This window comes from Malaclemys terrapin, chromosome 2, assembly GCF_027887155.1.
Source record: "Malaclemys terrapin pileata isolate rMalTer1 chromosome 2, rMalTer1.hap1, whole genome shotgun sequence".
Classification (NCBI taxonomy): Eukaryota; Metazoa; Chordata; order Testudines; family Emydidae; genus Malaclemys; species Malaclemys terrapin.
In genome coordinates this window covers 221,835,046-221,862,004 of record NC_071506.1, presented here as the reverse complement: position 1 = coordinate 221,862,004, position 26,959 = coordinate 221,835,046, and the positions used below count along the sequence as shown (strand labels likewise).

Below are 26,959 nucleotides of genomic sequence, written 5' to 3'. Positions count from 1 at the left end.
CAAGTACTAAATCTATTAAACACTTGGCAAGGTGGCTTTACATGTTAAATCAGAAAAACAGAATTCTCCATTTTCACATCTAAATGAATATTTTCCAAATGTACTGATGGGAGAGGCGTTTTGCTTTTTCTCTGTTAGATTAGGTGCTATATATAGGGTACCACGTAAGTGGACTGTTGTGAGATGCATATTTTTATTTGTGTCCTTTGATTACATATGGAAATGTTTCAAGAAATTTGTTCTGTGGAAATGTATCTGTATTTCAAATATTCTATTTGAACAGAGAGACAACAATCTAGTAAAAGTACCCCTGCTGCCGCCCGTATTAGCAATCTTTGCTCGCACTGGAATGAAAATGAAACAGATTTCTAGAGGAAAAGTACTAGGGAGAAAATCCTCCCTCACAAACAAAACAAAACAAAACACCCCACCAAAACTTTTCTATACAAATCTGGAAAAGTAATTATTTGAACCTTGCAGGATTATGCAAATAGAAAAATTGCTGTTCTTGAGATCTGATATCAAGAGGTTCTTCCATGGGAAGGATTGTGTTAGAACTTACAGACAAGAAGTTGAGTCCTTTTGCAAGACATGTCCATTTTTCAAACACTCCTAGAAATTTTCTCAGGCTGATTTCTGTCTGAATGGTACAAGATAATGAACATATGTAATTATTTCTCTTTTGAAACTCATTACATATTGCACTAGGCTATTGTCATTCAGGTGAACTTAAACTGGATACAAAGTTCGAGTGGAGCTGGCTAAGTGGTATTGTTTTTCTTTAAAAAGTCATTTTCTGCAGTAGTTAATGTATAAGGAAAATTTAGGGTCAACACAAAACAGAAATGGTGGGTGAATCATTTTTCTAAAGATGAGGCTGAACCACTGTTGCCAACCTGGTCCTCCATGCCTTCACCTGCCCCCCTTCAAATTCTTCCTTAAGATACTCCTCTTATGTGACACCTTCTAAACCCCAATAATCTTAGTGATTTGGTGGTATAGTCTTTGATACTATACATCCCAATATTCTCCATCAGACTCTCCTGTCTGCTAAAATCATTAAGCTGTCATAAAGCAGCTAGATATGGCTAGTGGAGAATTTCCCCAGTTCAGGTTGGGAAGAGTGTGTATCGGGGATGTTCAGTGGGCAGGATAGGGAGGGAGGAAGAGCTATGTGCATGTTGTTTTGCCTGTCAGTACTTTGATTGTAAGTTCTGTGAGGACATGACCCGTCTCTTTATTTGTGTATCAGTCTGTCTCTGGTATTTCTAAGGATCCTATCGCCATGATATCTAAGCACTGTATTTAATATGGTGTCAGGGATCTACAAATAATTACAAGGACTGCATGAGGGCTCAGGGGAACAGATTACTTCCCACCATCTTGTTAGTAAAATGTGAAATACCTATTTCACCATGCTGCTATTAACAAAATACTATGATTTTTTTTACTTTTAAAACCTGTTTTGTTAAATTTTGTGGGCATACAAAACCTAAGCTTTGTGATGCAAAAAAACCCATGTTTTCAAAAATGCCACATACATAGTTATGCAAACACAATCATTAAGCAGTTGTTAGTGTGTCAGATTTTGCATTTGTGGTGTCAGAACAAAAGATTTGTTGTCCAACATACCTTCTTTAGATTTTCCTCAATTCATTTTTGAACTTTGAACATAAAGATTTTGCATGTCCTATAAACAAGCTCATATTGACTTTTTTTTTTTTTTTTTTAATCCACAGGATGGTACAAAACAAAAGAGAGAACGGAAGAAGACTGTGTCATTTAGCAGCATGCCAACTGAGAAGAAGATCAGTAGTGCAAGTGACTGTATTAATGCAATGGTTGAAGGCTCTGAGCTCAGAAAGTTTCGGTCCAACTCTAGAGTTTATCACCGGTACTTTCTTTTAGATGCAGATATGCAGTCCCTGCGTTGGGAACCTTCAAAGAAGGATTCGGAAAAAGCAAAGATTGATATTAAATCAGTCAAAGAAGTGAGAACAGGAAAAAATACAGATATATTCCGCAGCAATGGAATTTATGACCAGATATCAGAAGACTGTGCATTTTCTATTATTTATGGAGATAACTATGAGTCTCTAGATCTCGTTGCTAACTCAGCAGATATTGCAAACATTTGGGTAACTGGGCTAAGATACCTAATTTCTTATGGAAAACATACACTAGATATGATAGAAAGTAGCCAAGATAATATGCGGACTTCATGGGTTTCACAAATGTTTAGTGAAACTGATGTAGATAATTTTGGACATATAGCCCTTTATAAAGCTGTTCAGTTTATAAAAAAATTAAATCCGGGTTTAAAAACAAGTAAAATTGAGCTGAAGTTCAAAGAGTTACATAGATCCAAGGACAAAACTGGTACTGAAGTCACAAAGGAAGAATTTATTGAAGTTTTCCATGAGCTTTGTACCCGACCTGAGATCTACTTCTTATTGGTTCAGTTTTCCAGCAATAAAGAATTCCTAGATACCAAGGACCTTATGATGTTTTTAGAAGCAGAACAGGGAATGGCACATGTCACAGAAGAAATAAGCCTTGAAATTATTCACAAATATGAACCATCAAAAGAGGGCCAGGAAAAGGGCTGGCTCTCAATAGATGGTTTTACTAATTATCTTACTTCACCTGACTGTCATATATTTGATCCAGAGCATAAAAAGGTTTGTCAGGATATGAAACAACCTTTATCCCATTATTTCATAAACTCATCTCACAATACATACTTGATAGAGGACCAGTTCCGAGGTCCATCTGATATCACAGGATATATTCGTGCTCTTAAAATGGGTTGCCGAAGTGTTGAATTGGATGTATGGGATGGTCCAGATAATGAGCCTCTAATTTATACAGGACATACAATGACATCACAGATAGTCTTCCGCAGTGTAATTGACATTATTAACAAGTACGCATTTTTTGCTTCAGAATACCCTCTTATTCTGTGTTTAGAAAATCATTGTTCTATTAAGCAGCAGAAAGTTATGGTTCAACACATGAAGAAAATTTTGGGCGACAAGCTACACACACAGTCTCCAAACATAGAAGAGTCTTATCTTCCCTCACCTGACTCACTTAAAGGGAAAATACTAATTAAAGCAAAGAAGCTTTCCTCTAATTGCTCTGGGCTAGAGGGAGATGTTACAGATGAAGATGAAGGAGCAGAAATGTCACAAAGAGTAGGGAAAGAGGGTGCAGAACAACAAAACACTGTGATAGTGAAACGATTTCAGCTTTGCAAAGAGCTTTCCGAATTGGTAAGCATATGTAAATCAGTTCAGTTCAAAGAGTTTCAAGTCTCATTTCAGCTCCAGAAATACTGGGAAGTTTGTTCATTTAATGAAGTGCTTGCTAGCAAATATGCCAATGAAAATCCAGGAGACTTTGTAAATTACAACAAACGTTTTCTTGCCAGGGTTTTTCCTAGCCCTATGAGGATTGACTCTAGTAATATGAATCCCCAGGATTTTTGGAAGTGTGGCTGTCAGATAGTAGCCATGAACTTTCAGACACCTGGCTTAATGATGGACCTTAACATTGGTTGGTTTCGACAAAATGGAAATTGTGGCTATGTCCTTCGTCCTGCCATCATGCGGGAGGAAGTATCCTTCTTCAGTGCAAATACAAAAGATACTGTGCCTGGAGTTTCACCTCAGCTTCTTCACGTTAAAATTATTAGTGGGCAAAACTTTCCTAAACCCAAAGGGTCAGGTGCCAAAGGTGATGTTGTAGATCCTTATGTATATGTAGAAATTCATGGAATCCCAGCAGACTGTGCAGAAAAAAGGACAAAAACTGTGCATCAAAATGGAGACAATCCAATTTTTGATGAAAGTTTTGAATTTCAAATTAATCTTCCTGAACTAGCTGTCATGCGTTTTGTAGTACTAGATGATGATTACATTGGGGATGAATTTATTGGGCAGTACACTATTCCCTTTGAGTGTTTACAGACAGGCTATCGGCATGTTCCACTGCAATCTTTAACTGGAGAAATTTTAGCACATGCTTTCTTGTTTGTACATGTTGCCATTACTAATCGAAGGGGTGGTGGGAAACCTCATAAACGGGGCCTTTCAGTGAGGAAAGGAAAGAAATCCAGGGAATATGCTTCTATGAGAACATTATGGATTAAACCCATAGATGAAGTATTCAAGAATGCTCTCCAGCCTATACGGGATGCCACGGATCTGAGAGAAAATATGCAGGTACAGTTTTTACGATGAAATTATCAATGTTTGTGCCACAGTTGTACTTTTGCATTATGATGTGTCTGCAGTGTGTGTTACATAGATATGTAAATGTTAACTGCATTTTATAATATTATTAATTTATCATGTTTTTATACTGTACGAATTTAAAAACGGACAGACTGTATTTGAACAGCAGCTGGATGATATTGTCTATTAAGATAACTCCTAGTAGAAACACATGGTTTGTGCTATAATTCAAGCCTATTAACTGGCCCTATTTCTTGAGAAGGAGTACACTAGATATACTGGAGAAAAAGGTAGAGGCTACTTTTCAGCTTTAAGAAATTAAGTAAAATAGAAGTGCAGGGAGAAAACATTACTAACAATAATGAAACTTGTGAACAGTTTACTGTATATTCAAAGACCCCCTCATATCTGAAAGAATTCTCAAGGACGCTGTAAATGAAACAGTGTGATGGCTTCCCCATCTCTTTATGAGGTGAAAAATTTCCTCACATCACTAGCAGACCTTTCAAAGAGATCCTTCCCTTATCCAAAAGAGCATTAGTATTTTACAAACAAGTTAAATGGGGATGGAGTTACTCCTTCTCCCCCAAAAGGGGTGTTTTAAAGACTGCAATATCAAACAAATACAGTATCGCAGAATGATAGGAAGTAGTGTAGGCTAAAATGCTGGGTTATGGATCCCACTGTTAGATTGCGTCTTTTGTGTATCGATAAACATTCCTGCTACAAGAACTGCTGATCTAGGACAGAGTAGAGAAAAACATAAATTCTGTTTGATGAATCTTTTAACTATATAAAAGCTACAGTAAAAGTCCTAGCACTAAAAAATAAAAGTAAGCATAACCATATCAAAAAAGTTACCCATTAAATCTTATTTTATGTGACACTAAGGAAAAACTGGTTCAAAGAAACATGCTTGAGGCTCAATTCCAGATTTTAAAAGGGTGTTTGTTTTACTGTATATCAGTGCAGATAACTTTTGTTTATGAATAAAGTTATGTTGAAAGTTGTAATAATGAAAGATTTTAACAGTATTGCAAACTTTAAAGATTACACTTGTTTTTCCGAATTGTATCCAGCAGCTTCCCCATTCCATTCAGTATGATTTATGCCAAGGACATCATTATAGGCAAAGATCACAAACAAAATGTGGAGGCATGATTATGACTGGTAAATGAGATTCAGATTGCAGACTAGATGTGAATCTAATCTGTAATGAAGGAAGGTCTGTTATTCCATTGTGTACTGGCTAGGAGATTTTTTTTTTTAAGGTGTCTTAATCAAGGATAGCCTGGATCTAAGATTTGAATATACAATAAGAAGGTGTGCTCGTAACTAGCATGCTATTTTATTTTTCAGAATTGGTGTGGTTTTGAAAAATGTAATTTTATTAAGGTTTTTAGGAGCAGTGCTTGGGGAAGGAGTTTTCTTTTATGCATTTCATTCTGTTACTTTGAAAGATGCACTTACATCTTCCCAACTTCTTATTAGTATACCTGGAAATGTCCCCAAGACAGATATAGTTTAGGCGGATGATAGAATAATTTTGATTATTTTAACTTGACAGATTTGCATGATGTGTTGCACATTTGTTCTTATGAATTGTATCCAGTCTCCTGCAACTTCCCCCATTCCATTCCATAAGCAAAGATCACTAGCAAAATGTGGAGGCATGATTATGACTGGTAAATGATATGAATGTAATCTGTAATTAACAATAGACTCTAAAAAAAAAAAAAAAAAAAAAAAAAATATCTCCTAGCCTATACACAATGGAATTAGAGTGCCTTAAGGAGAAACCTGGATCCTAAGACTTGAATATACAATAAGAAAGTGTGCTCGTAACTAGTATGCTATTTTATTTTTCAGATTGGTGTGGTTTTGAAAAACGTAATTTAGCAGGGTTTTTTAGGGTCAGTCCCTGGGAAGGAATTTCCTTGTATGCATTTCATTTTGTTACTTTGAAAGATGTATTTACATCTTTCCAACTTATCAGTAGCATACCTGGAAATGTTCCCAAGAGGGGTATAGTTGAGGTGAATGATAGAATGCTAATTTTGATTATTTTAACTGACAGATTTGAATAATATGTCTATAAGATTTAAATTGTAATATAATTTGTGCTACACCCTGTATAAACAGGCCTAAAACAATGAAAAAATCCATTAAAATAAAGACAATTGCAAAATGTATAAGTCAGGGAATTTGAAATGGTTTCATTTCTTAATTACATATCCATTTACTACTATAATCACCATGATATAGCAGCTAGAAAGACAGACAACTTCAGGTATCTAGGTATTTTAAATATGAAATAGAAAAGTATTTCATGGAATAAAGTACACGTAGAAGTATAATGAACTACACCAAGGTCTTGTTTGAGTAGTCATTAGAATCCCTTTATCCATATCTAGGCCTTTTTTCTGTAGTCAGCAATGTGCATTGTGTTAGTAATACAAAAGCTGGTATCACTTCCACAGCTGAGTGTATGATGTCCGTGATTATATTGGATATGGTATAGAACATTCACGTTGCTTGGCAGTGCAGTGCAGAGAATCATGAAAGTCAGCATGGGCTAGTGAGTAAGATATCAAACTGGGAGTCAGAAGACCTGAATTCTATTCACTGTCCTGCCACTGACTTGCTATGTGCCCTTAGAGAAGCCACTTAACTTCCCTGGGTCTTAGTTTTCTTTTCTGTAAAATTGCTGTTTGTAATGCTTATCCACATTTGTAAAGTTTGAGATCTATGAATGAAAAGCAGTATAAGGTCTGTCTTTTCAGATGTCCTATTCTTTTATTAAATTCCAATCTAATTATTACAAATAGCCTTGGTTTACTAAACATTGAAAACAAATTATTTGAAAGGCAAAATTAATAGATTCCAAGGCCAGAAGGAACCATTGTGATCATCTAGTTTGACCTCCTGTGTAACATAGGCCATAGAACTTCCCCAAAATAATTCCTAGAACATAGTTTTTTAGAAAAACATCCAATCTTGAGTTAAAAATTGTCAGTATTGGATAATCGATCACAACCCTAGGTAAATTGTTCCAATGGCTAATTACTCTCACAGTTAAACATTTATGTTAATAATTGAGTGATGTACCAGTCACTGTACTGGAAATAATTTATGTATACAAATGTATACATAATATGTTCATTTAAAAATAGGTTGAGGTCAACTTGATGTGGATTGCCTGTTAAAAGTGGCGTACGCATTTAAGCCCTGGTTCCAATTTACACTAAAACCACTTTACACCCCTCTGGCAGTATAAAGGGTCTTTCAGAAAGTAAAAGTGTGACTCAAGACCTATAAACTTGTCACATACTTTAAAATATGTGCAGAATATCCCAAATGACCAAGATAAGAGGAGCACTTGGAACATTTGTTACTTAAACTTACTGATTTTTCTCTTACAGGTCCACAAACTCCAGACTTGCCACAGATCGCCACCTCCCACTTGGTGCAACAACCCCAAATTCACTATGATGGAGAGCACTCCCATCATGGGAATTGACTGGAGGCTGGAATCATTTTATAGGATTAAGATAAATGGCTGACGTTTACAGTATTTCAATGTTTCTTAAGTTTAAACATATATATTTTATATTCTAGCCTACAAAATAAAAATACTATAAACTCTTGGAAAATGTACAATATTGGGTTTAACAAATACTCTTAGAAGGTCATCTGAGTGATAGTGTGACATCACTAGTGGTGTGCAGCATTCCAGCATCACACCAAGTGGGAGCCAGCAGATCCTCAGCATGTCTGGAGAATGCTGACATACAATAGGTATGTTTAAAGTTACAAATGGACTGACTTGCCCCCTCCACCTTCCTACGTTTATTTGAGACATTCAGCACATAACTTTTAAGCAGTTGGATTTAAAAAACATTTTAAATACTTTTTGAAGCTTTTCAAAAGCTTGTTCAATCAACCAGTAGTTCATTGTTTTTATATTTCTTGAAAATTTGAAGTTAATAGCAGCATATTACAACCTCTTTATTCTAAGTAATATTTATTTTCTGTAGCAGGATTTTAAGTCTATTTGAATTTTTAATATCTCTGATAAATAAAATATTGCAAATATCTACGATACTTTGCTCTGGAAAACTGCCATTTTTCCAGGACAAAACCACTGATAGTTCTACACTGTTGCTTGGTTATAACTATTATACAATGAAATATAAGTATATTAAACTGAATTAATGAGAGATTAAAAATCATGGTTAACTGTAAAGTAACTTTTTTATTTTCTTTTTAACAGAATGCAGTAGTTTCATTCAAAGAATTATGTGGCCTTTCTCCTGTAGCAAATCTTATGCAGTGTATTCTGGCAGTGTCTACCCGCTTGGTCGGACCTGATAGTACACCCTTGGTACTACTGAATCTCAATGATCAGTATCCCACTATGGAGATCCAAGGAACTGTTCCAGAGGTCTTGAAAAAGATTGTAACTGCATATGACATGGTGAGTAGTCCTTTGTGGTTTATGTATGCTGCTTGAAAGACTTTATTTTTATAATATACTGTACCATGTCTGTTTTCAAAGGTCATTCTAATCTGTGACTTCCTATTTCATTACTTGTGCTTGAAAATTTATTCCCATGAACATTCAGCATCTGACACTGTTTTTAATGTGCGGTGAATGTAAAAATTAATACCTCTTACCTCATGCAAATTCACAAGACTTTGTATTATTGTATATAAATATGTTAGAAATGTACCTGTTTATGCATTAACTTGTAACTTTTTGCATATTGATCTCTTTTTCACATGTGCACAGTGATTTGTTACATTACATTTTTGAATTTATAGAGCTGTAGTTCTTTTCATCATTGATTCAAAGAGTAGAAAATGTTAATGTTTTTAGGAACTGTAATCTTATGAGCAGCATGATACTGTTGAAATCCGCACATTTTTTTTCATATATATAATATATGTATGCTGCATCTCTCCTGTATGTTTTATTTATTTTGGCAGTTGTGTATTCTATAATCAACTCTAATTTTCACTTTAATTGTTATAAATTTCAGCAAATCTGTAAATGGTGTCTTTAGAAACTAGAAATATTCAGAAATACATAAAAAATTCAAAAGTATACTGCATGGGGAAAGAAAGAACTGTGTAAAAAAAGACTAAAGGATATGAATTCTGTAGCAGAGTGATGAATTATGAAGTTTACATTATGTATATGTAAGGAGGAAAATCAACCGACCAACAGTTTAAAACCTCCACCTGATTTCAGTTGCAGAAATATGGCATGGGGAAGAGACAACCTGTCACATAGGGTTAGAGCTTTTGATTTTTTAAAATGAACTCCTCTAAAATTGGAATATGATGATATGTAGATATTCTCTTCCAGGATTTTTCTATTAGTTTTGTGTTTTCAAACAAAACAGCTCAACTGTTTCCCTTTTTAAAAAAATTAGAAAATCTAACCATTAACCTAGGATCTGAAAATATGTATATGGAGTTACATTTTAGAGCTAATTTCCTGGCACAAATAGCTTTGGAATAGTAACCATACAAGACCCTTCATACTTAGAGGAGCTCATACAGTAGCACTGTTTGTAGAAAGAAAAATTAGTTAACTAGGAGTTCAAGTAGGACTATGGGATCCGTACATGGCTCAGTGATGAAAACACAGGTGCAGTTTGGTTTAAATGATACCATATTGTGTAATTACTGTAAGATTAGGATATTATAGTACAAGGTGTTCTTAATTGTTGGGATTACAGATAAATCACAGATAAAATGAACCTCTGTTGTTGTCGATGGAAAATGTGTCTAAGGGTATGTCTACACTACGAGAGTAGTTCGATTTTACTTAAAGCGAATTTGTGGAACCGATATTACAAAGTCGAACATGTGTATCCACACTAAGGACAGTAATTCGACTTTGTGAGTCCACACTAATGGGGCAAGTGTCGACATTGGAAGCGGTGCACTGTGGGCAGCTATCTCACAGTTCCCGCAGTCCCCTCTGCCCATTGGAATTCTGGGTCGAGCCCCCAATGCCTGCTGGGACAAAAAATGTGTCGAGGGTGGTTTTGGGTAACTGCCCTCCCTCCGTGAAAGCGCCGGCAGGCAATCAGGTCACGCACTTTTCTGGTGATTGACAGGGCGGACGCCACAGCACTGCGAGCCTGGAGCCCGCTGCGATCATCGCTGCAGTTATGGCCGTTGGCAACACCTCGCACCTTATCATCCACCTTTTTCAGAGGCAGATCCTGAGAAGTCAGGCGAGGAGGCTACGGCAGTGCGATGAGGACATTAAGTCTGAGAGGGGCACAGACCTCTCACAAAACACGGGACTCCGCGCCGTGAACATCATGGTGGCAATGGATCATGTTGATGCTGTGGAACGGCGATTCTGGGCCCAGGAAACAAGCATGGACTGGTGGGACCACATAGTGCTGCAGGTCTGGGATGAATCACAGTGGCTGCGAAACTTTAGGATGCATAAGGGAACTTTCCTGGAACTTTGTGAGTTGCTGTCCCCTGCCCTGAAGCGCAAGGACACCTGGATGCGAGCAGCCCTGACTGTCCAGGAGCGAGTGGCCAAAGCCCTCTGGAAGCTTGCAACGCCAGACAGCTACCGATCAGTCGCAAACCAATTTGGAGTGGGCAAATCTACTGTGGGGGTTGCTGTGATGCAGGTAGCCAACGCAATCGTTGAGCTACTGCTCTCAAAGGTAGTGACCCTGGGAAACGTGCAGGTGATCATAGATGGCTTCCCTGCAATGGGATTCCCAAACTGCGGTGGGACTATAGATGGAACTCACCTCCCTATCCTGGGACCGGACCACCAGGCCACCAGTACATTAACCGAAAGGGCTACTTTTCAATGGTGCTGCAAGCACTGGTGGACCATAGGGGATGTTTTACCAACATCAACGTTGGATGGCCGGGCAAGGATCATGACACTCACGTTTTCAGGAACTCTGGTCTGTTTAGACGGCTGCAGGAGGTATTTACTTCCCGGACCACAAAATAACTGTTGGGGATGTGGAGATGCCTATAGTGATCCGCGGGGACCCAGCCTACCTGCTAATGCCCTGGCTCAGGAAGCCCTATACAGGCACCCTGGACAGTGAAAAAGAACTCTTCAACTACCGGCTGAGCAAGTGCAGAATGGTGGTGGAGTGTGCTTTTGGACGTCTGAAGGGGAGATGGAGAAGCTTACTGACTCGCTCTGATCTCAGCGAAACCAATATCCCCAGTGTTATTGCAGCTTGCTGTGTGCTCCACAATCTCTGTGAGAGCAAGGGGGAGACGTTTATGGCGGGGTGGGAGGTTGAGGCAAATCGCCTGGCTGCTGATTACGCCCAGCCAGACAGCCGGGCGATTAGAATAGCCCAGCGGGACGCGCTGTGCATCCAGGAAGCTTTGAAAGCTAGGTTCCAGAGTGAGCAGGGTAACCTGTGACTATTAAGTTTGTTTGAACAGAAGCTGAACCTGCCCCCGTTTCCTTACCCAGTTAATCTTGACTATGATCTCCAGTTACCAACCCCGTTCCCCCTTCCAACACACCTTTAAAAAGAAAATAAATGAAACTTTGTTCATTAACACCGTTTTCTTTATTAAGGATTTTGCGGTAAAGGGTTGAAACTGGGACGCAGACTGTGGTGGGGAGCGGGTGTAGTGATGGAAAGGACGCTTCTAAACTCGAGGAATGACAGGCTCCTGCTCCTAGAGCGGTCCGCAGTGGTGGACTGGTTGTTTCAACGGAGCCTGCCACCCCTCCTTTTTGGGACTCTGTGTGTGGGGGCTATGTGACTTTATGGTGGGGGAGGGCGGTTACAGATCCCCAGCTGCATGGCTCTGTCATCCAGGCTAAGGACCGCTGCATAAGATCTGTAACCGTGTGGGGGCTATGTGACTTTGTGGTGGGGGAGGGCAGTTACAGATCCCCAGCTGCATGGCTCTGTCATCCAGGCTAAGGACCGCTGCATAAGATCTGTAACCGCCTCCCCCGCCACAAACTCACATAGCCGCCCCCCCCCCCCCCCCCCGAACATGAAAACCACCTCCCAGACTGACCAGGGTGCCTAGTGACTGCAATGTGTGTGTGACCTTCTGCTGAACCTGCCCCCATGTCTGTACCCTGGTAAAGGTGATTGTCCTCTCCAATTACCAACCCCCTTCCCCCCCCTTCAAACACACTCTCCTCTAAAAGAACATGACGGAAACAGTAATTAACAGAAACTTATTTTTTATTAACAACTACACAGTTGGGGGATGACACTGGGACGGGGGCTTGGGTGAGGTGCTTTTGGAGTGAAGGAAAGGACGTATCAAATCTTTGGGAATGAGAGCCTTCTGCTACTTGAGCAGTCTGCAGGGGTGGAGTGACTGTTTTCATGGACCCTGCCGCCCCTCCTTCTTGGGACTTTGGGTGAGGGGGGGATGGGACTTTGTGGCCGGGGAGGGCGGTTAGAAATAGAATGCAGCGGGGCTCTGTCCTCCTGCCTCCAGTCCTGCAGAACATCTACAAGGCGCCGGAGCGTGTCCGTTTGCTCCCTCATTAGTCCAAGCAGCGTTTGAGTCGCCTGCTGGTCTTCCTGCTGCCACCTGTCCTCCCATTCGCTGTGTGATTGCTGGTATTGCGACGTGTTCTCCCTCCACTGGGTCTGCTGTGCCGCCTCGGCTCAGGAGCAGCCCATAAGTTCTGAGAATATCTCGTCCCATGTCCTTTTCTTTCGTCGCCTGTTCTGCGCCAGCCTCTGGGAGGGGGATGGCGGGGTAGCTCGGGAGACACTCGCAGCTGTGGGATGGGAAAAAGGGAGTGAATTCCTCACAAAGATACAGTTTTGTGAACAATGAATATATTCTTTCTCTGTGAACAAGACCATGCACAGTACCTATCACATGCGCTCTCAGTACAAGTTTGAATTTTCGGCTTTCCCATTGAGTGCCTGGGGTCTTGCAGTACAGATCACACAAGCGGGGCCGGACAACGGAATTCGGGTAGCAGGCGGACATGGTAAACCATAGACTTTTGGCTGCTTAAAGCTTAATTTATAGCAGTGCCCTCCTTTCACGTTCCAAGCAATGCTCCTAGCGTTGGCCAGTTCCTTCTTCCGGCAATCCGGCCAGCATGAACTCTGCCCCTGTCCCATCCCCCTCGCGGCTGTCCCCGGGAAAGATCCCTGCATGCTGCTCCTGTCCCACCTCCACTGCGTTGCTGTAAACTACCGGTTACAGTTATGTAAAGGAACAGGCAATCAGTCCCAATACTAACATTCCCCTAATTCAAAGCAGGTCACCATGAGTGATATCGCTCTGATGAGGATTTCGGAGACAGAGAAAGACGGCATGCTGCGTGAATGCCAGCAAACACCAGGGCCGTATGCCGCCATGCTTTGCGAGGCAATGATCCCGGAGTACTTGCTGCTAGCCTGGTGCGGAAAAGTTTCCTACCATGGAGGACACAATAAGGCCACTCTCCCCAGGAACCTGATGCAAAGGCTTTCACAATATCTCCAGGAGAGCTTCGTGGAGATGTCCCAGGAGGATTTCTGCTCTATCCCTGGACATATTGACAGAATTTTCCAGTAGCTGCACTGGCAAGGACTAAAAACTAAAGCGCCTAGGGCAAACTAATCATGAAAAACCCATTGTTAAGATACCATTCCTATTCTGTTCAAAATAAATGTTTAAAACACTTACCTACTGATCCTTCCCCTGATTCACGGTCTGGGTTACCGCCTTGGGAGGGTTGGTAGGGGATCTCCGTGAGGGTGATGAAGAGATCCTGGTTGTCAGGGAAATCAGGGTTAAAAGCGCTGTCGACTGCCTCATCCTCCTCATCTCCTTCCTCATCTTCCCCGTCCGCGAACATCTCCGAGGAAGCGGCCGTCGACAATACCCCATCGTCAGAGTCCATGGATGGTGGTGGGGTAGTGGTGGCGGCCGCACCTAGAATGGAATGCAGTGCCTCGTAGAAATGGCATGTCTGGGGCTGGGATCCGGAGCATCCGTTTGACTCTTTGGTCTTCCGGTACCCTTGTCTCAGATCCTTGATTTTCACGCAGCACTGCGTTGCATCCCGGCTCTATCCTCTCTCCGTCATGGCTTTTGAGATCTTCTCGTAGATCTTCGCATTCCGTTTTTTCGATTGCAGCTCCGAAAGCACGGACTCATCGCCCCACACAGCAATCAGATCCAAGACTTCCCGATCAGTACATGCTGGGGCCCTCTTTCTATTCTGCGATTGCATGGTCACCTCTGCTGGAGAACTCTGCATCGTTGCCAGTGCTGCTGAGCTTGTCACGATGTCCAAACAGGAAATGAGATTCAAACTGGCCAGACAGGAAAAGGAATTCAAATTTTTCCAGGGCTTTTCCTGTGTGGCTGGTCAGAGCATCCGAGCTCGGACTGCTGTCCAGAGCGTCAACAGAGTGGTGCACTGTGGGATAGCTCCCGGAGCTATTAGTGTCGAATTCCATCCACACCTACCCTAATTTGACTTGGCCATGTCGAATTTAGCGCTACTCCCCTCGTTGGGGAGGAGTACAGAAATCGATTTAAAGAGACCTCTATGTCGAAATAAATAGCTTCATTGTGTGGACGGGTGCAGGGTTAATTCGAGTTAATGCTGCTAAATTCGACATAACCTCCTAGCGTAGACCAGGCCTAAATGTCTGGTTGTTCTGAGGTTGGTGACACTGGCAGCAGAGTTGCTCCTTTCTGGGCATTTCTATACTATCCATAAATTTGGAATATCTGGATTTTTAGAATTAGGATATTTTTTAAAATGGTAATTCTCTTAAAGAATTTTCAAGCAAGGGTCATTGTTATGTCTATAAAAGGAGATCATATCTGCAAAGTTGTACACACAAATCATCTCCTTTTATATGTACATAATGAATTCTTTATTTCTGACGGGTTTTCTATAAAGCATGCATCAAGTCAAAGCACACTTTATATTCCAAGATGAAGGCAACAACACATGCCAGGATCATCAGGGAAAAAAATGGAATTTCTAGAGTGAAGCCATTTTGAAGATATGATGAAAAATGAGACACACTTCATTTTTTGGAATCTCTTTATCTCAGAAATGCCTTGTCTAATTTGACAGAAACATTCCGGAAAACTTTTTATTGTGGGCTGAGAACTAATTGTAAAATTTCACATGGTTACATTTGATTCTAATGGATGTCATGGGATGCACGGGCTCTTTCAAGGTTCATAAGCAGAATCCTTTTTCTTCGAGTGCTTGCTCATGTTGATTCTATCATAGGTGTGTGCATGCCCACGTGCGCAGTCATCAGAGATTTTTGCCTTAGCAGTTTCCGTAGGGCCAGCTGTGTCACCCCCTTGAGTGCTGTGCTGTGCTCTGCTCATGCACAAGTGCTGCCGGCCCTACAACCTCTCAGTTCCTTTTTATCGCCCGTGGTGGTCAGTCAGAGCTCCTTTCCTTGCTCATCAAGGGCTAGCAGTTTTTCTTATCTCAAACTTTGTGCCTTAAGGCTTTGTATATAGTTATTCTTTGTGTTAAGTACCTGTTTATTGTAGTAGTTTGTTAGTAGCTAGGTCCCAGTGGGGACTCTGACCCCAGCAGGGCATGCCCCAATCTCTGGGTTTTAAGCCCTGCGAATCCTGTAACAGGCCTATGCCTGTTAGCGACCCCCATGGCAGCTGTCTCAAGTGCTTGAGAGAAGTGCACATTAAAAAGAGGTACTGGATTTGTAAAAACTTTCAGCTTTGCACGCAGAAGGAGAGGGACATCAGGCTCAGAGCTTTCCTTATGGAGTCCACTCGGTATCGGTGCGAAGTACACCACTGGGGCCCTCCTGGTACCATTTTATGTTGCCAGTACCGAAGAAGAGGGCAAAGAAGCACGGTTCCCCAGCACCGTCAAAGAAGGGCCAGTTGACAGTAAGAAAAAGAACCTGCCCCGGATCACCCGCCTACCCCTGAGCCCCGCAGTCGGCCCTCTCTAGTTGGGGTAGTTTACGCAGTAAAAGGTCCTCCTCTGATTCCTGTGAGCTGGGACTGGACCAACTTCCCTGCTGGCACCGATGCCTTCGAGAGCTCAGGCGTTGAAGGAGCACAAGCCGTCCATGCCGCCAGTGCATCTAGTGCCGCAAGCTTTGGCTAAGGCTCCCCAAGAGGGCAAGCCAGCCGATACGGCTCCCCAGGGAGTGGTGGAGCATTGCCGATCCCTTGAGATGATGGTGTGCTCTCCACCTCTGCACCGCCTGACGCCAGTGCCATTGTTGAGATTGGCGCAGACTTACCATTGGTCGCCGGCCCCTGGTCATGGTCGCCGTCATCTCGATGCGGCTTGCTGAGAGAGAGGCATCAATCCCCTATTACTGGTGCCGGTCACCATCCTGGAAGTCGTCCCATCACCAATCCCATTTCCTTCCCACCTCTGATCTCCTTGGCACCGTCTCTGGTCGCCGCACCGTCGGTGCCAGTCCCTTCAGGTGGGGCACCTGTTCCCAGGGTCAGTGGCCTCTACAGCCCCTCCATGGTCTCCAGATGGGGATTCGTCTGGATTGCAGGGCCGCTTCAGCCCATTGCCTCGTCCCCAGTGACAAGATTGGGTGTCCAAGCCAACATTGGCGGTACTGGGGCAATGGCAGCCAGGCCAGTGGCCAGCGCAATGAAAAGGAGAAACAGAGGCACTCTAATTCCACCTCAAGAAATAAGGAGGCCAGGCGACTGGACTTGTTTGGAAGAAAAGTTTATTCTACTGTAAGTCTACAGTTTCGGGTGGCAAGCTTCTTGGGCCGTTATAACTTCAATTTATGGGACACTCTCCATAAGTTTGAGGAGTCCCTCCCACAAGACTGGGTCCAAGAATTTGTCACTCTGGTGCAGGAGGGCACCATGGCGACCCTTCAGATGGTGTGGATATGGCAGACTTGGCAGCGAGGATGGTGGCATCCACGTTGGTGATGAGCTCCTGGCTTCAAACTGCTGGACTCTCCCAGGATGCAGAACTCCATTCAAGACCTCCCTTTCGATTGGAACGGTCTGTTCTCTGATCAGACGGATGCGAGGCTGCTTGGAATGAAGGACACCAAAGCCAACCTCAGTTTGCTGGGCATTCACACCGCAGTCGGCGCGTAAGCATTTCTGGCCGCCCCCAACACCAAGGTCATGGCAGCCTTGTTCCGGGCCTGCTAGAAGAAGGGACTGGGACACTGCGTTTAGTTGTCACTGTCTTTCTGTCTCCCGCTGTGCAACCTGGCCAGGCCAACCATTCTGCAGGGCAGAAGCATTTGTTTTGACAGCACGTTTGAGAGCGATGCCCCAGCTAATTCCCTGGATCCACTGCTACATTTCCTCAACCACCTTTTCCCCTACCACTCAGCCCGGTTGCAGGTTACCTCAGGCCATTGGGTCCTGGTCATAATAGCTCGGGGCTATACCCTGCAATTTTTGGCCACCCCTTCCTTCTCCCCATTCCTTGTTCCTCTTTAGGGACCCTTCTCACAAGCAACTCCTCATTTAGGAGGTCAAGAACCTGCTGCATCTGAGGGCCATGGAGGGCCATGAAAGGAAAAGGAAGCTACTCCTGGTACTTCCTAATCCTGAAAGCAAAAGGGGGCCTCAGACCCATCCTGGACCTGCGTCACCTCAACAAGTCTCTCAAGAAGTTGAAGTTTTGCTTGGTCTCCCTGGCCGCCATCATCCCCTCCCTGGATCTGGGAGACTGGTACGTCACTCTTGACTTGAAAGACGCTTACTTCCACATTTCTATATTCCCAGGCCACAGGTGCTTCCTCCATTTTGTGGTGGGAGAGAGCCATTTCCAGTTCACGGCACTCTCTTTGGCTCTGAGGGTGTTCACAAAGTGCATGGCGCCGGTGCCGCTTACCTCAGACGTTGGGGGGTCCACCTGTTTCCGTACCTCATCAAGGGCAGGTCTCTGGATCAGGTGCAGAGGAGCCTTGACCTGGTGCACTCCACTTGCTATGACCTGGGCCTGTTGATAAACACAGAAACGTCCACATTAATGCCAGTCCAATGCATAGAGTTCATCTGGGACATTCTTGACTTCCCGCGGGCCAGGGCCTTCCTTCCAGAAGCATGTTTTCAGGCCATGGTGGATCTAACCTGCCATTTAAGGAACCACCCACTCACTACAGCCCACACCTGCCTACATCTGGTGGGGTATATGGCCACATGCACGTACGTGTCAGCCATGCTCAACTCCATCTGCGGCCTCTGCAGGTGCACCTGGACTCTGTCTATATCCCCAATAGGCACTCCCTGGACCAAGTGGTTACGGTGCTGAGCCACGTCATTTTGTCCCTGAATTGGTGGCTGTATCCCAAGTGGGTGCTGCCCCCCGTCCCCATTGCTGACCCTGGTCTCCAACGCCTCGGATCTGGGCTGGGGAGCCCACCTGGGCGAGCTCAGCACCCAAGGCGGTTGGCTACAGGACAATCTAGCCCTCCTTATCAACGCCTGGCCTGCCAGGTGTTCTTGCCCCACCTGAAATGCAAGGTGGTGCAGGTCCTGACGGACAATACCACCACGATGTATTACATCAACAGGCAGGAAGGGGCCAGATCCTCAGCCCTTTGTCAGGAGGTGCTCAGCCTTTGGGACTTCTGTGCGCAGAAGTCTAATCGCCGCCCATCTACCCGGCTCCAAGAATGTCCTAGCAGATCGCCTCAACAGGACCGTCTCATCTCGCCAGGAGTGGTCCCTCCATCTGGAGGTGGTCAACGTAATCTTCTAAAAGTGGGGAAGTCCCCAGGTGGACCTGTTCAAGTCCAGGCAGAACAGGAAGTGCCACCAGTTTTGCCTCATCCAGGATCTGGAGAAAGGTTCCTTTTCGGATGCCTTCCTCATCCCTTCATCGGGGTGCTCATGTATGCCTTTCCGCCGGTGCCATTGATCCACAAGATCCTGGTGAAAGTCAAGCAGGACAGAGCGAGAGCCATTCTCGTGGCCCCATCAGCCCTGCTTCAGCATGCTGTTGGACCTGTCGACAGCCGCCCCTCTTCAGCTACCTCTTCAACCGGATCTGCTGTCGCAGAGCCATGACAACCAGCTGCAACTGAACCTGGCGGCGCTGCACCTGACAGCTTGGCTGTTGCATGGCTCAGTGTGGAAAAAAGGGCATGTTTGGCCCGTGTTCAGCAAGTTTTGCTTGGCAGTAGGAAACCCTCAACCAGAGCAACTTACCTGGCAAAATGGAAAAGATTCCAGTATTGGGCCTCAGAGCGGCACCTTCGGGCCTTGCAAGCCTTACTTCAGGACATTCTGGATTAAATGCTGCATCCTAAGCTTCAAGGGTTGTCCCTCTCTTCCATCAAAGTCCACCTGGTGGCCATCTTGTTGCTACATCCCCCAGTCCAGGGCAGGTTTCTCTTTGCCCATCCCATGACAATACAATTCTTGAAGAGGCTGGAGCGCTTCTACCCACACGTCCAGGAACCGGGCCCTCCTTGGGACCTGAATCTTGTGCTGTCCAGGCTCAGGGGTCATCACTTCAAACCCTTGGCTTTCTGGTCCCTCCTGCTTCTCTCCTGGAAGGCTTCTTTCTTGGTCGCTATAATGTTGGCCCATAGGGGGGTCAGAGATCAGGGCTCACTTTGGAACTGCCCTATACGGTCTTCAAGGACAAAGGTCAGTCGCGCCTGCACCCGGCGTTTCTGATCAAGGTCATGTCCCAGCAAGTTCGAGAAGATGCTGGCTTCAGCAGAACAGTGCTACTATCTGCAATGCCTTGAACTCTGAGCCCACCTCTGAGGATTCTGCTTGGGAGTCACCTACAATGGTATTGACATGAACAAGCACTTGAAGAAGAAAAAACGATTACCCACTTTTTCATAACTGTTGTTCTTCAAGATGTGTTGCTCAGGCCCATTCAATTACTTGTCCTCCTACCTATCTGTCAGAGTTGTCAGCAAGAGGGAACTGAGAGGGCCTAGGGCCAGCAGTGCCTGATATACCAGGGCATGAGCGCGGCACTCAAAGGGATGACACAGCTGGCCCTAGGGATACCACTAAGTCAAACATCTCCGATGACTGTGCACGTGGGCGCATGCACACCTAGAATAGAATCGACATGAACAACCCATCTTGAAGAACAATAGTTATAAAATTTGGGGACAAATTGAAATTAAGATACCCAGGCAAGGACACTTTCTGTTCACAAATTCCAAGGATGTTCTTTTTTTGTTTTTTGGCCTGCTACTGTTAAGTTAGGAGGTAGTTGTGAAAATTAGGTATATAATGGGAAGACAAATTCAGTCTTAATTTAGAGAGAGACTATCACCTCTCCATAATAATAATTTCTTCCTTTTTTTACTTTGTGCTAGCATGTGCCTCACAGTCTGTTCAGAATTATGTTTTAAGAGAGTTGCTCCAATTTATCATTTACTATCAATGTGAAATCAGGGTGACAGCAAACATTACCTTGTGGAATGTTTTTCAAACAAACCTTGGTTACCATGGTAAGTGCATAGGCTATCTTTGGTTTACATTGTTGTTTCATTCTGGATGTGGCATGTGGTTAATATGGATATTTTCAAAGCACCCACTGTTTCAGGGTCAGTCTATCTCAGACAGATACAGTAATTTAATATTTAACAGTTCTTTGAAATACTTTCCCGGCTGTAAAAACTACAGTAAACATTTACCCTAGCAAAGTGGTCAACAGTTATGCAGTAGAATTTGTTTGCACAGTGAGTGACTAGAGGGCTCTATATATTTGCTCAATAAACTATGATAGGATGCAAGTCCTCTTCAATGAAAGAGTTAATCTGCAATAAAGTAATTACTAAAGAGTACAATTCAGGGATAAAACTGGTGAAAACGTCTTTAGTACAATACAGGAATAGTATAGTTATTAAAGAAATACTGAGTCAAGTAAGCATGACTTAATTAGAACATCCCAGGATACTTGTTATTTTACATATTCTTGACAAAAAGATACAATGTTATTCTAGTCAGTCAGAATTCATTACAGTGTCATTGAAATGCTGGGATTTTGGATATGTTTTACAAGGCATTTGAAGTCAGTGGTTGGAAAGACATCTGTTGTCTTTAATGGTAGTTGAATTGGATGCTTAATGTGTATTGTGGGTAAAGTGGACGTTTAGTAAGGAAGATAGAAATGATACACACAGGAGCTAAAGTGCTGGTTCCATAGAAGACAATGGGGATTTTGCCATTGACTTCATTGGGACCAGAATTTTACCCAGGAATTTTAAAAAGGAGGATCTTTTATATTTGTCTACACTATAGTGAGTCAGGGCATGTTTTCAGAATATTAATTAAAAAAAAGTAATGAGAATCACCTAAGTCTGTTTCCCAGAATACCGAGATGCTTATTTTCCTAGATTGATGAAGCTGCGAAAGACTCCTGAATGTAATCTGTACACTTTATAAAAGCATCAGGATATTTTGGTTAGGGACTAGTAAAGGGGACATTTCATAGCATTTTTTCACCATTTAACAATGTTTTATTTTTTCCCCTCAAGTTCATGAACGCAGCTTCCTCTGTGTGATACTTCAGCATGCACTCTGCTGGTGTCATCACACCTGTCACTGAACAGTGTTGCAGACTGAAGCCTGGAGATAAGGCAAGTGGTTCTTCCACACCATTGCATTTTTTCTTAATGTCATATACCCTACAGGATAAACATTAGGAATAGTGAAAAAAATTATAAACTGTGCAATGGCAAGGAAAAGAATACTTATTTTGTCCCCAGTCTGCAACAGTGTGATGAGAGCGATGATGCCAGCAAAGTGCATGCTGGGTATCATACAAAGGAACTCAGCTATTACAGAGAACCTGTCTGTCTAGATGAAGCCCTAATCTAACAAATATTACTGAAACCTGGTTGGATAATATGCTTAACCTGTCTTGACACAGTTGGTATCAGTCAAGTTTTTGGTACAGTATGAGCCTAAGGGGGATTGGAGATGGGGTGGTGTGTCTGTACCATGTAGGTGGTCTCCTAGCCTAAAACTGTATCATATATGGGCTATGTCTACAGTTGGCGCTGGGGGTGTGAGTTCTAGATCAAGTAGACATACGCATGCTAGCTGTCGTCCAGATAGCTCACAGAAAATAGAAATATATCCATAGTAGCATGGGCTGATGCCCACATGCTGCTGCGAGTGGCAATATAGGCTAGCTGCCCTGGATATGTATCCGGAGAATCTGGGCAACTTTGTAGGTGGGATAGCTATCCCATGCTGCTGCTTGCCACTGCCTGTGCTACTGCAGCTACACTATTATTTTTAGGATGTGACCTTAATGAGACCTCACATAAGTATGTCTACTCGAGCTGGGAATCACACACCAAGCTTCATGTATAGATGTAACCATAGTTTATTCATTTTGTATGAGAGTCCTAGAATAGGGTCAAGCTGGGCTAGTCTTGGTTTATTAATTATCTTTCTCCAAACCCAAATCTTTGTCAGTTGACATTAGACAAAAGGTGTTGAAGACAGCATAATTGATGGTGCTCACTGACTTCAGCATCCATGTGGATGATGAATCCTTAGCATCAGTTCAGGGCTTTATGGCTATCATGGTAACTATTGGGTTATCAAAGCTCAATTCATGTAGCTGGTCGCACACTTGATCAAGTGTTTGAGCTTGAGTCAGTAGTAGTGACTATAATATAATTACATTTAGTAACCTTTTCGGGGAGAACACCAAAGAAGCCCACCACAGTAGCATTTAACTTCAAAAAGGGGAGGTAGGCAGAAATGAGGGAGCTAGTTAAATTCAAGGAAAACAAGATCATTGCAGAGAAGCTAAATTAATTCTTGCATTGGTCTTCACTACAGAGGATGTGAGGGAGATTCACACATCTGAGCCATTCTTTTTAGGTGACAAATCTGAGGAACAGCCGCAGACTGAGGTAACAATAGAGGACGTTTTGATAAATTAAACAGTAAGAAGTCACCAAGACCAGATGGCATTCACCCCAGAGTTCTGAAGGATATAAAATATGAAATTTCAGAACTACAAGCTGTGGTATGTAACCTGTCACTTACATCAGCTTTTCTACTAGATGACTGGGGGATAACATGATGCCAATTTTTAAAAAACGCTCCAGAGGCGATCCTGGAAATTACAAGTCAGTAAGCCTAACTTCAGTACCTGACAAATTGGTTGAAACGATAGTAAAGAACAGAATTATCAGACACATAGATGAACACGATTGTTGGTGAAGAGGCAACATGGCTTTTCTAAAGGGAAATTATGCTTCACCAATCTATTAGAATTCTTTGATGGGGTCAATAAATGTGGACAAGATTGATCCAGTGGATATAGTGTACTTGGAATTTCAAAAAGTTTTTGACATGTCATGGGATAAGAGGGAAGGTGCTCTCATGAATCAGTAACTGGTTGAAAGACAGGAAACAAAGGGTAGGACTGAATGGTCAGTTTTCAGAATGTAGAGAATGGTAAATAGCGGTGTCCCATAGCGATCTGTACTGGGAGCAGTGCTGTTAAACATATTCACAATTGATCTTGAGAAAGAGGTAAAGAGTGAGTTGGCAAAGTTTGCAGACGATACAAAATTACTCAAGGTACTTAAGTCCAAAGCTAATTGTGAAGAGTTACAAACAGATCTCACAAAACTGGCTGACTGGGCAACAAAATGGCAGATGAAATTCAGTGTGGATAAATGCAAAGTAATGCACATTGGAAAACATAATCCCAGTGATACTTACAAAATGATGGGGTCTAAATTAGCTGTTACTCAAGAAAGAGATCTTGGAGTCATCATAGATACTTCTCTGAAAACATCCACGCAATGTTCAATGGCAGTCAAAAAAGCTAACAGAATGTAAGGAACCATTAGGAAACGGACAAGATAATAAGACAGTAAATATAATAATGCCACTATTAAATCCATGGTACCCCCACACCTTGAATACTGCATGCAGTTCTTGTCGCCTCATCTCAAAAAAGCTATATTAGAAATGGAAAAAGTACAAAGAAGGGCAACAAAAATTATTAGGAGTATGGAATAGCTTCCACATGAGGAGAGATTCAAAAGACTGGGACTGTTCAGCTTAGAGAAGAGACAATTAAGGGAGAATATGATTTAGAGGTCTATAAAATCATGAATGGTGTGGAAAAAGTGAATAAGGAAGTGTTATTTACCCCTTCACATAACACAAGAACCAGAAATTAATAGGCAGCAGGTTTAAAATGATCATAAGGAAGTATTTCTTCACACAATGCACATTCAACCTGTTAACGGGATGTTGCGAAGATGAAAAGTAGAAGTGGGTTCAAAAAAAGAATTAGATACATTCATGGAGGATAGGTCCATCAGTGACTATTAGCCAAGATGATCAGAGATCCAACCCCCATGCTTGGGTGTCCCTAAACCTCTGACTGCCAGAAACTGGTTGTGACCAGGGCTCCAAGGGGGCACACTGAGATTGCTCAGTTAGGGCAATCTGCAAAGAATGGGATAGATGATCCTCAAAACTGGTGGGTATTCTAAATACTTACATTCACCAAGCCAGCAACAAAATAGCTTCTACACTACCTTACTGGTTACACAGAAGCCAAAACACAATTCCCTTAAAGCAACCCAGCCTATGGGCTTCCTCCCAGCAGCCAAGTGAAAGATAGGATTGCCAACTTCAGTTGGACGAATTCCTGGAGATTTCATCATGTGACATAATCACCCAAACTGCCCCAGCACCGTCTGGTACTGCTGGCCCAGGGGCTGCCTGATTTGCTTGGGCAGCCCTGGACCCAGCTGCACAGGCCGCTGCAGAAGTCATGGAGGTCAAGGAAAGTCACTGAATCTGTGACCTTGTGACAGATACACAGCCTTATTCATTAAGCAGTCCATAGACAGTTTACTACGAACTTCAAAGTGAAATATAGACAATGAGTTCACACCCAAGTTTCATCTAAATGTTAACATTCCTGTTTGATCTTTGAATTAACAGATATAGTAACAGACAGGAACTATCTGTTTACATGGTTAACATCTACCAAGATATAAGTAAACACATACAATTAACATTACCTGTAATTCTTTAACAATACAAGTTTGCATTTCAAAGTTCTAGTCTATCTAACATGGCTATGTTAGCTATTTATAAGGAATGGCCCTAATTACCATTTATATACTTCTCTAACATGTCTTTAAAGGTTGAATTTAGGTCAATTAGCCTGCAAGTTGCCTAACCCTTTCTGGCCCTGTGTCACACTGTGTTGGACAGAGAATTACTCAGTTGCCATGTTCTGTTCATTCCCTCTGGCATTGGCCACTGTCAGAAGATAGCATACTGGGCTAGATGGACCATTCATTTGACCTAGTATGGCCATTCTTATGTTGTTATGACCATCCACCCTAATGAGTAATGGCAGCTAGCCTCTTCTGGTGCTTGCAGGGCCACAGCTACACTCTATTTTTAGCACTCTAGCTCAGTCAGGGCTAGCATTGCTATGTCTCCTCAAGTTGGAATTTACACCTCTGTCTTGAAGTATAGAAATACACTGAGTTGATTTCTTGCTGGCTGATTTGAGTCTTTGATTCTGATTACATTTTGGTTAAAATAGAGCAGATTCAAACTGAGCTGTCTGCTTCTGTACAGAGTGGCATCTTGAGGGTACAAAGGTTAAGACTTCTCTGCTTGAGTTTAGGCCAGGAAGGTTCATCAGAGTTACTAGAGCTATTGAGAACTCATTGTTCCACAAATTATTCTTTGGGCCCATGCCTTTCCTGGCTGATGAAAGCTGGGCGGGGGAACTGGGTCCATTGTTGGTGATTATTAATGTCTCCCTTACAAAGGGCATACTGCAGATGTTCCATAAGGAAGCTTTTGTGCAACTTCCATTCTAGAGAGAAACCCATGACACTGAAAATCAGGTTAACATCTAGTATCGAATCTTCAGTTTCTGATTAAAATTGTTAAGGACAAGTCTAGGTCCCTCTTAGGGGTGGTCATAAGCACCCAGTTTTGGATTCTATGTGCTTCAAAGCCTGCTGGGGCAGGGCAGTGTCCTGTCACTGTTTTCTAATTCTGGGCCTCAGTGAGTATGTGTACGTTGCATTGTAAACCTGTGTCTGTGGATTCAGTGTTTCCAAGCCCACACTTGAGTGTCCACACTGCATTTACAATTGCTGGACCCTGGGTCTTATAGTCACACTTACCATCCACACTGAACTATGCAGACCTCTGACTTGGATCTGCAGCTTGAGCTGCGTCCACACTACAAAATGGTGAGGCCTGGACCCGAGTCACAGCAGGACTTGGTCTTTGACCCATCCCCCTGGCAGGGTCCTAGAACCTGGCACCTCAGTGCTTGCTGACTTATTTGTGCATGGGGGCTTAGTCAGAGCCCAGAGTTAGTGTGCAGTGTAGATGTTCCCTGTCTGGCACCTTCCTGTAGATGTGGACTTTGCAGTCCAACTGCCCTGGGTCCGGAAAGGAGTGCCCTGATCTCCCCAGTTCTTCTTTGAGTGCTTGCTCATGACGATTCCATTCTAGGTGTGTGCGTGCGCCCACGTGCGCAGTTGTTGGAGAGTTTTGTCTTAGCAGTACCCGTAGGACTGGCTGTGGGGCTCTCTGGAGTGCCACGCTCATGCCGCTGTATATCAGGTGCCGCCGGCCCTACGCCCTCACAGTTCCTTCTTACCACCCATGGTGGTCAGTCGGAGTGCCTTTCTTACTTAGCAAGAGCTAGCAGTTTCTAACATTCTGAACTTCGCCTCTTAGGACCGTTGTACATAGTTTGC

At 43.0% G+C, this 26,959-nt stretch overlaps 1 protein-coding gene across 1 annotated transcript in view; it reads left to right on the top strand.

Annotated features, from left to right (window-relative positions):
* The window catches only part of PLCL2 (phospholipase C like 2), a 198,894-nt gene that overhangs the window by 107,828 nt on the left and 64,107 nt on the right, over positions 1 to 26,959 (top strand). The window contains exons 3-4 of the mRNA XM_054020018.1: positions 1,740 to 4,226; positions 8,512 to 8,715. Coding sequence (XP_053875993.1) covers positions 1,740 to 4,226; positions 8,512 to 8,715 — 2,691 coding nt within the window. The remainder of the gene's footprint in view (positions 1 to 1,739; positions 4,227 to 8,511; positions 8,716 to 26,959) is intronic.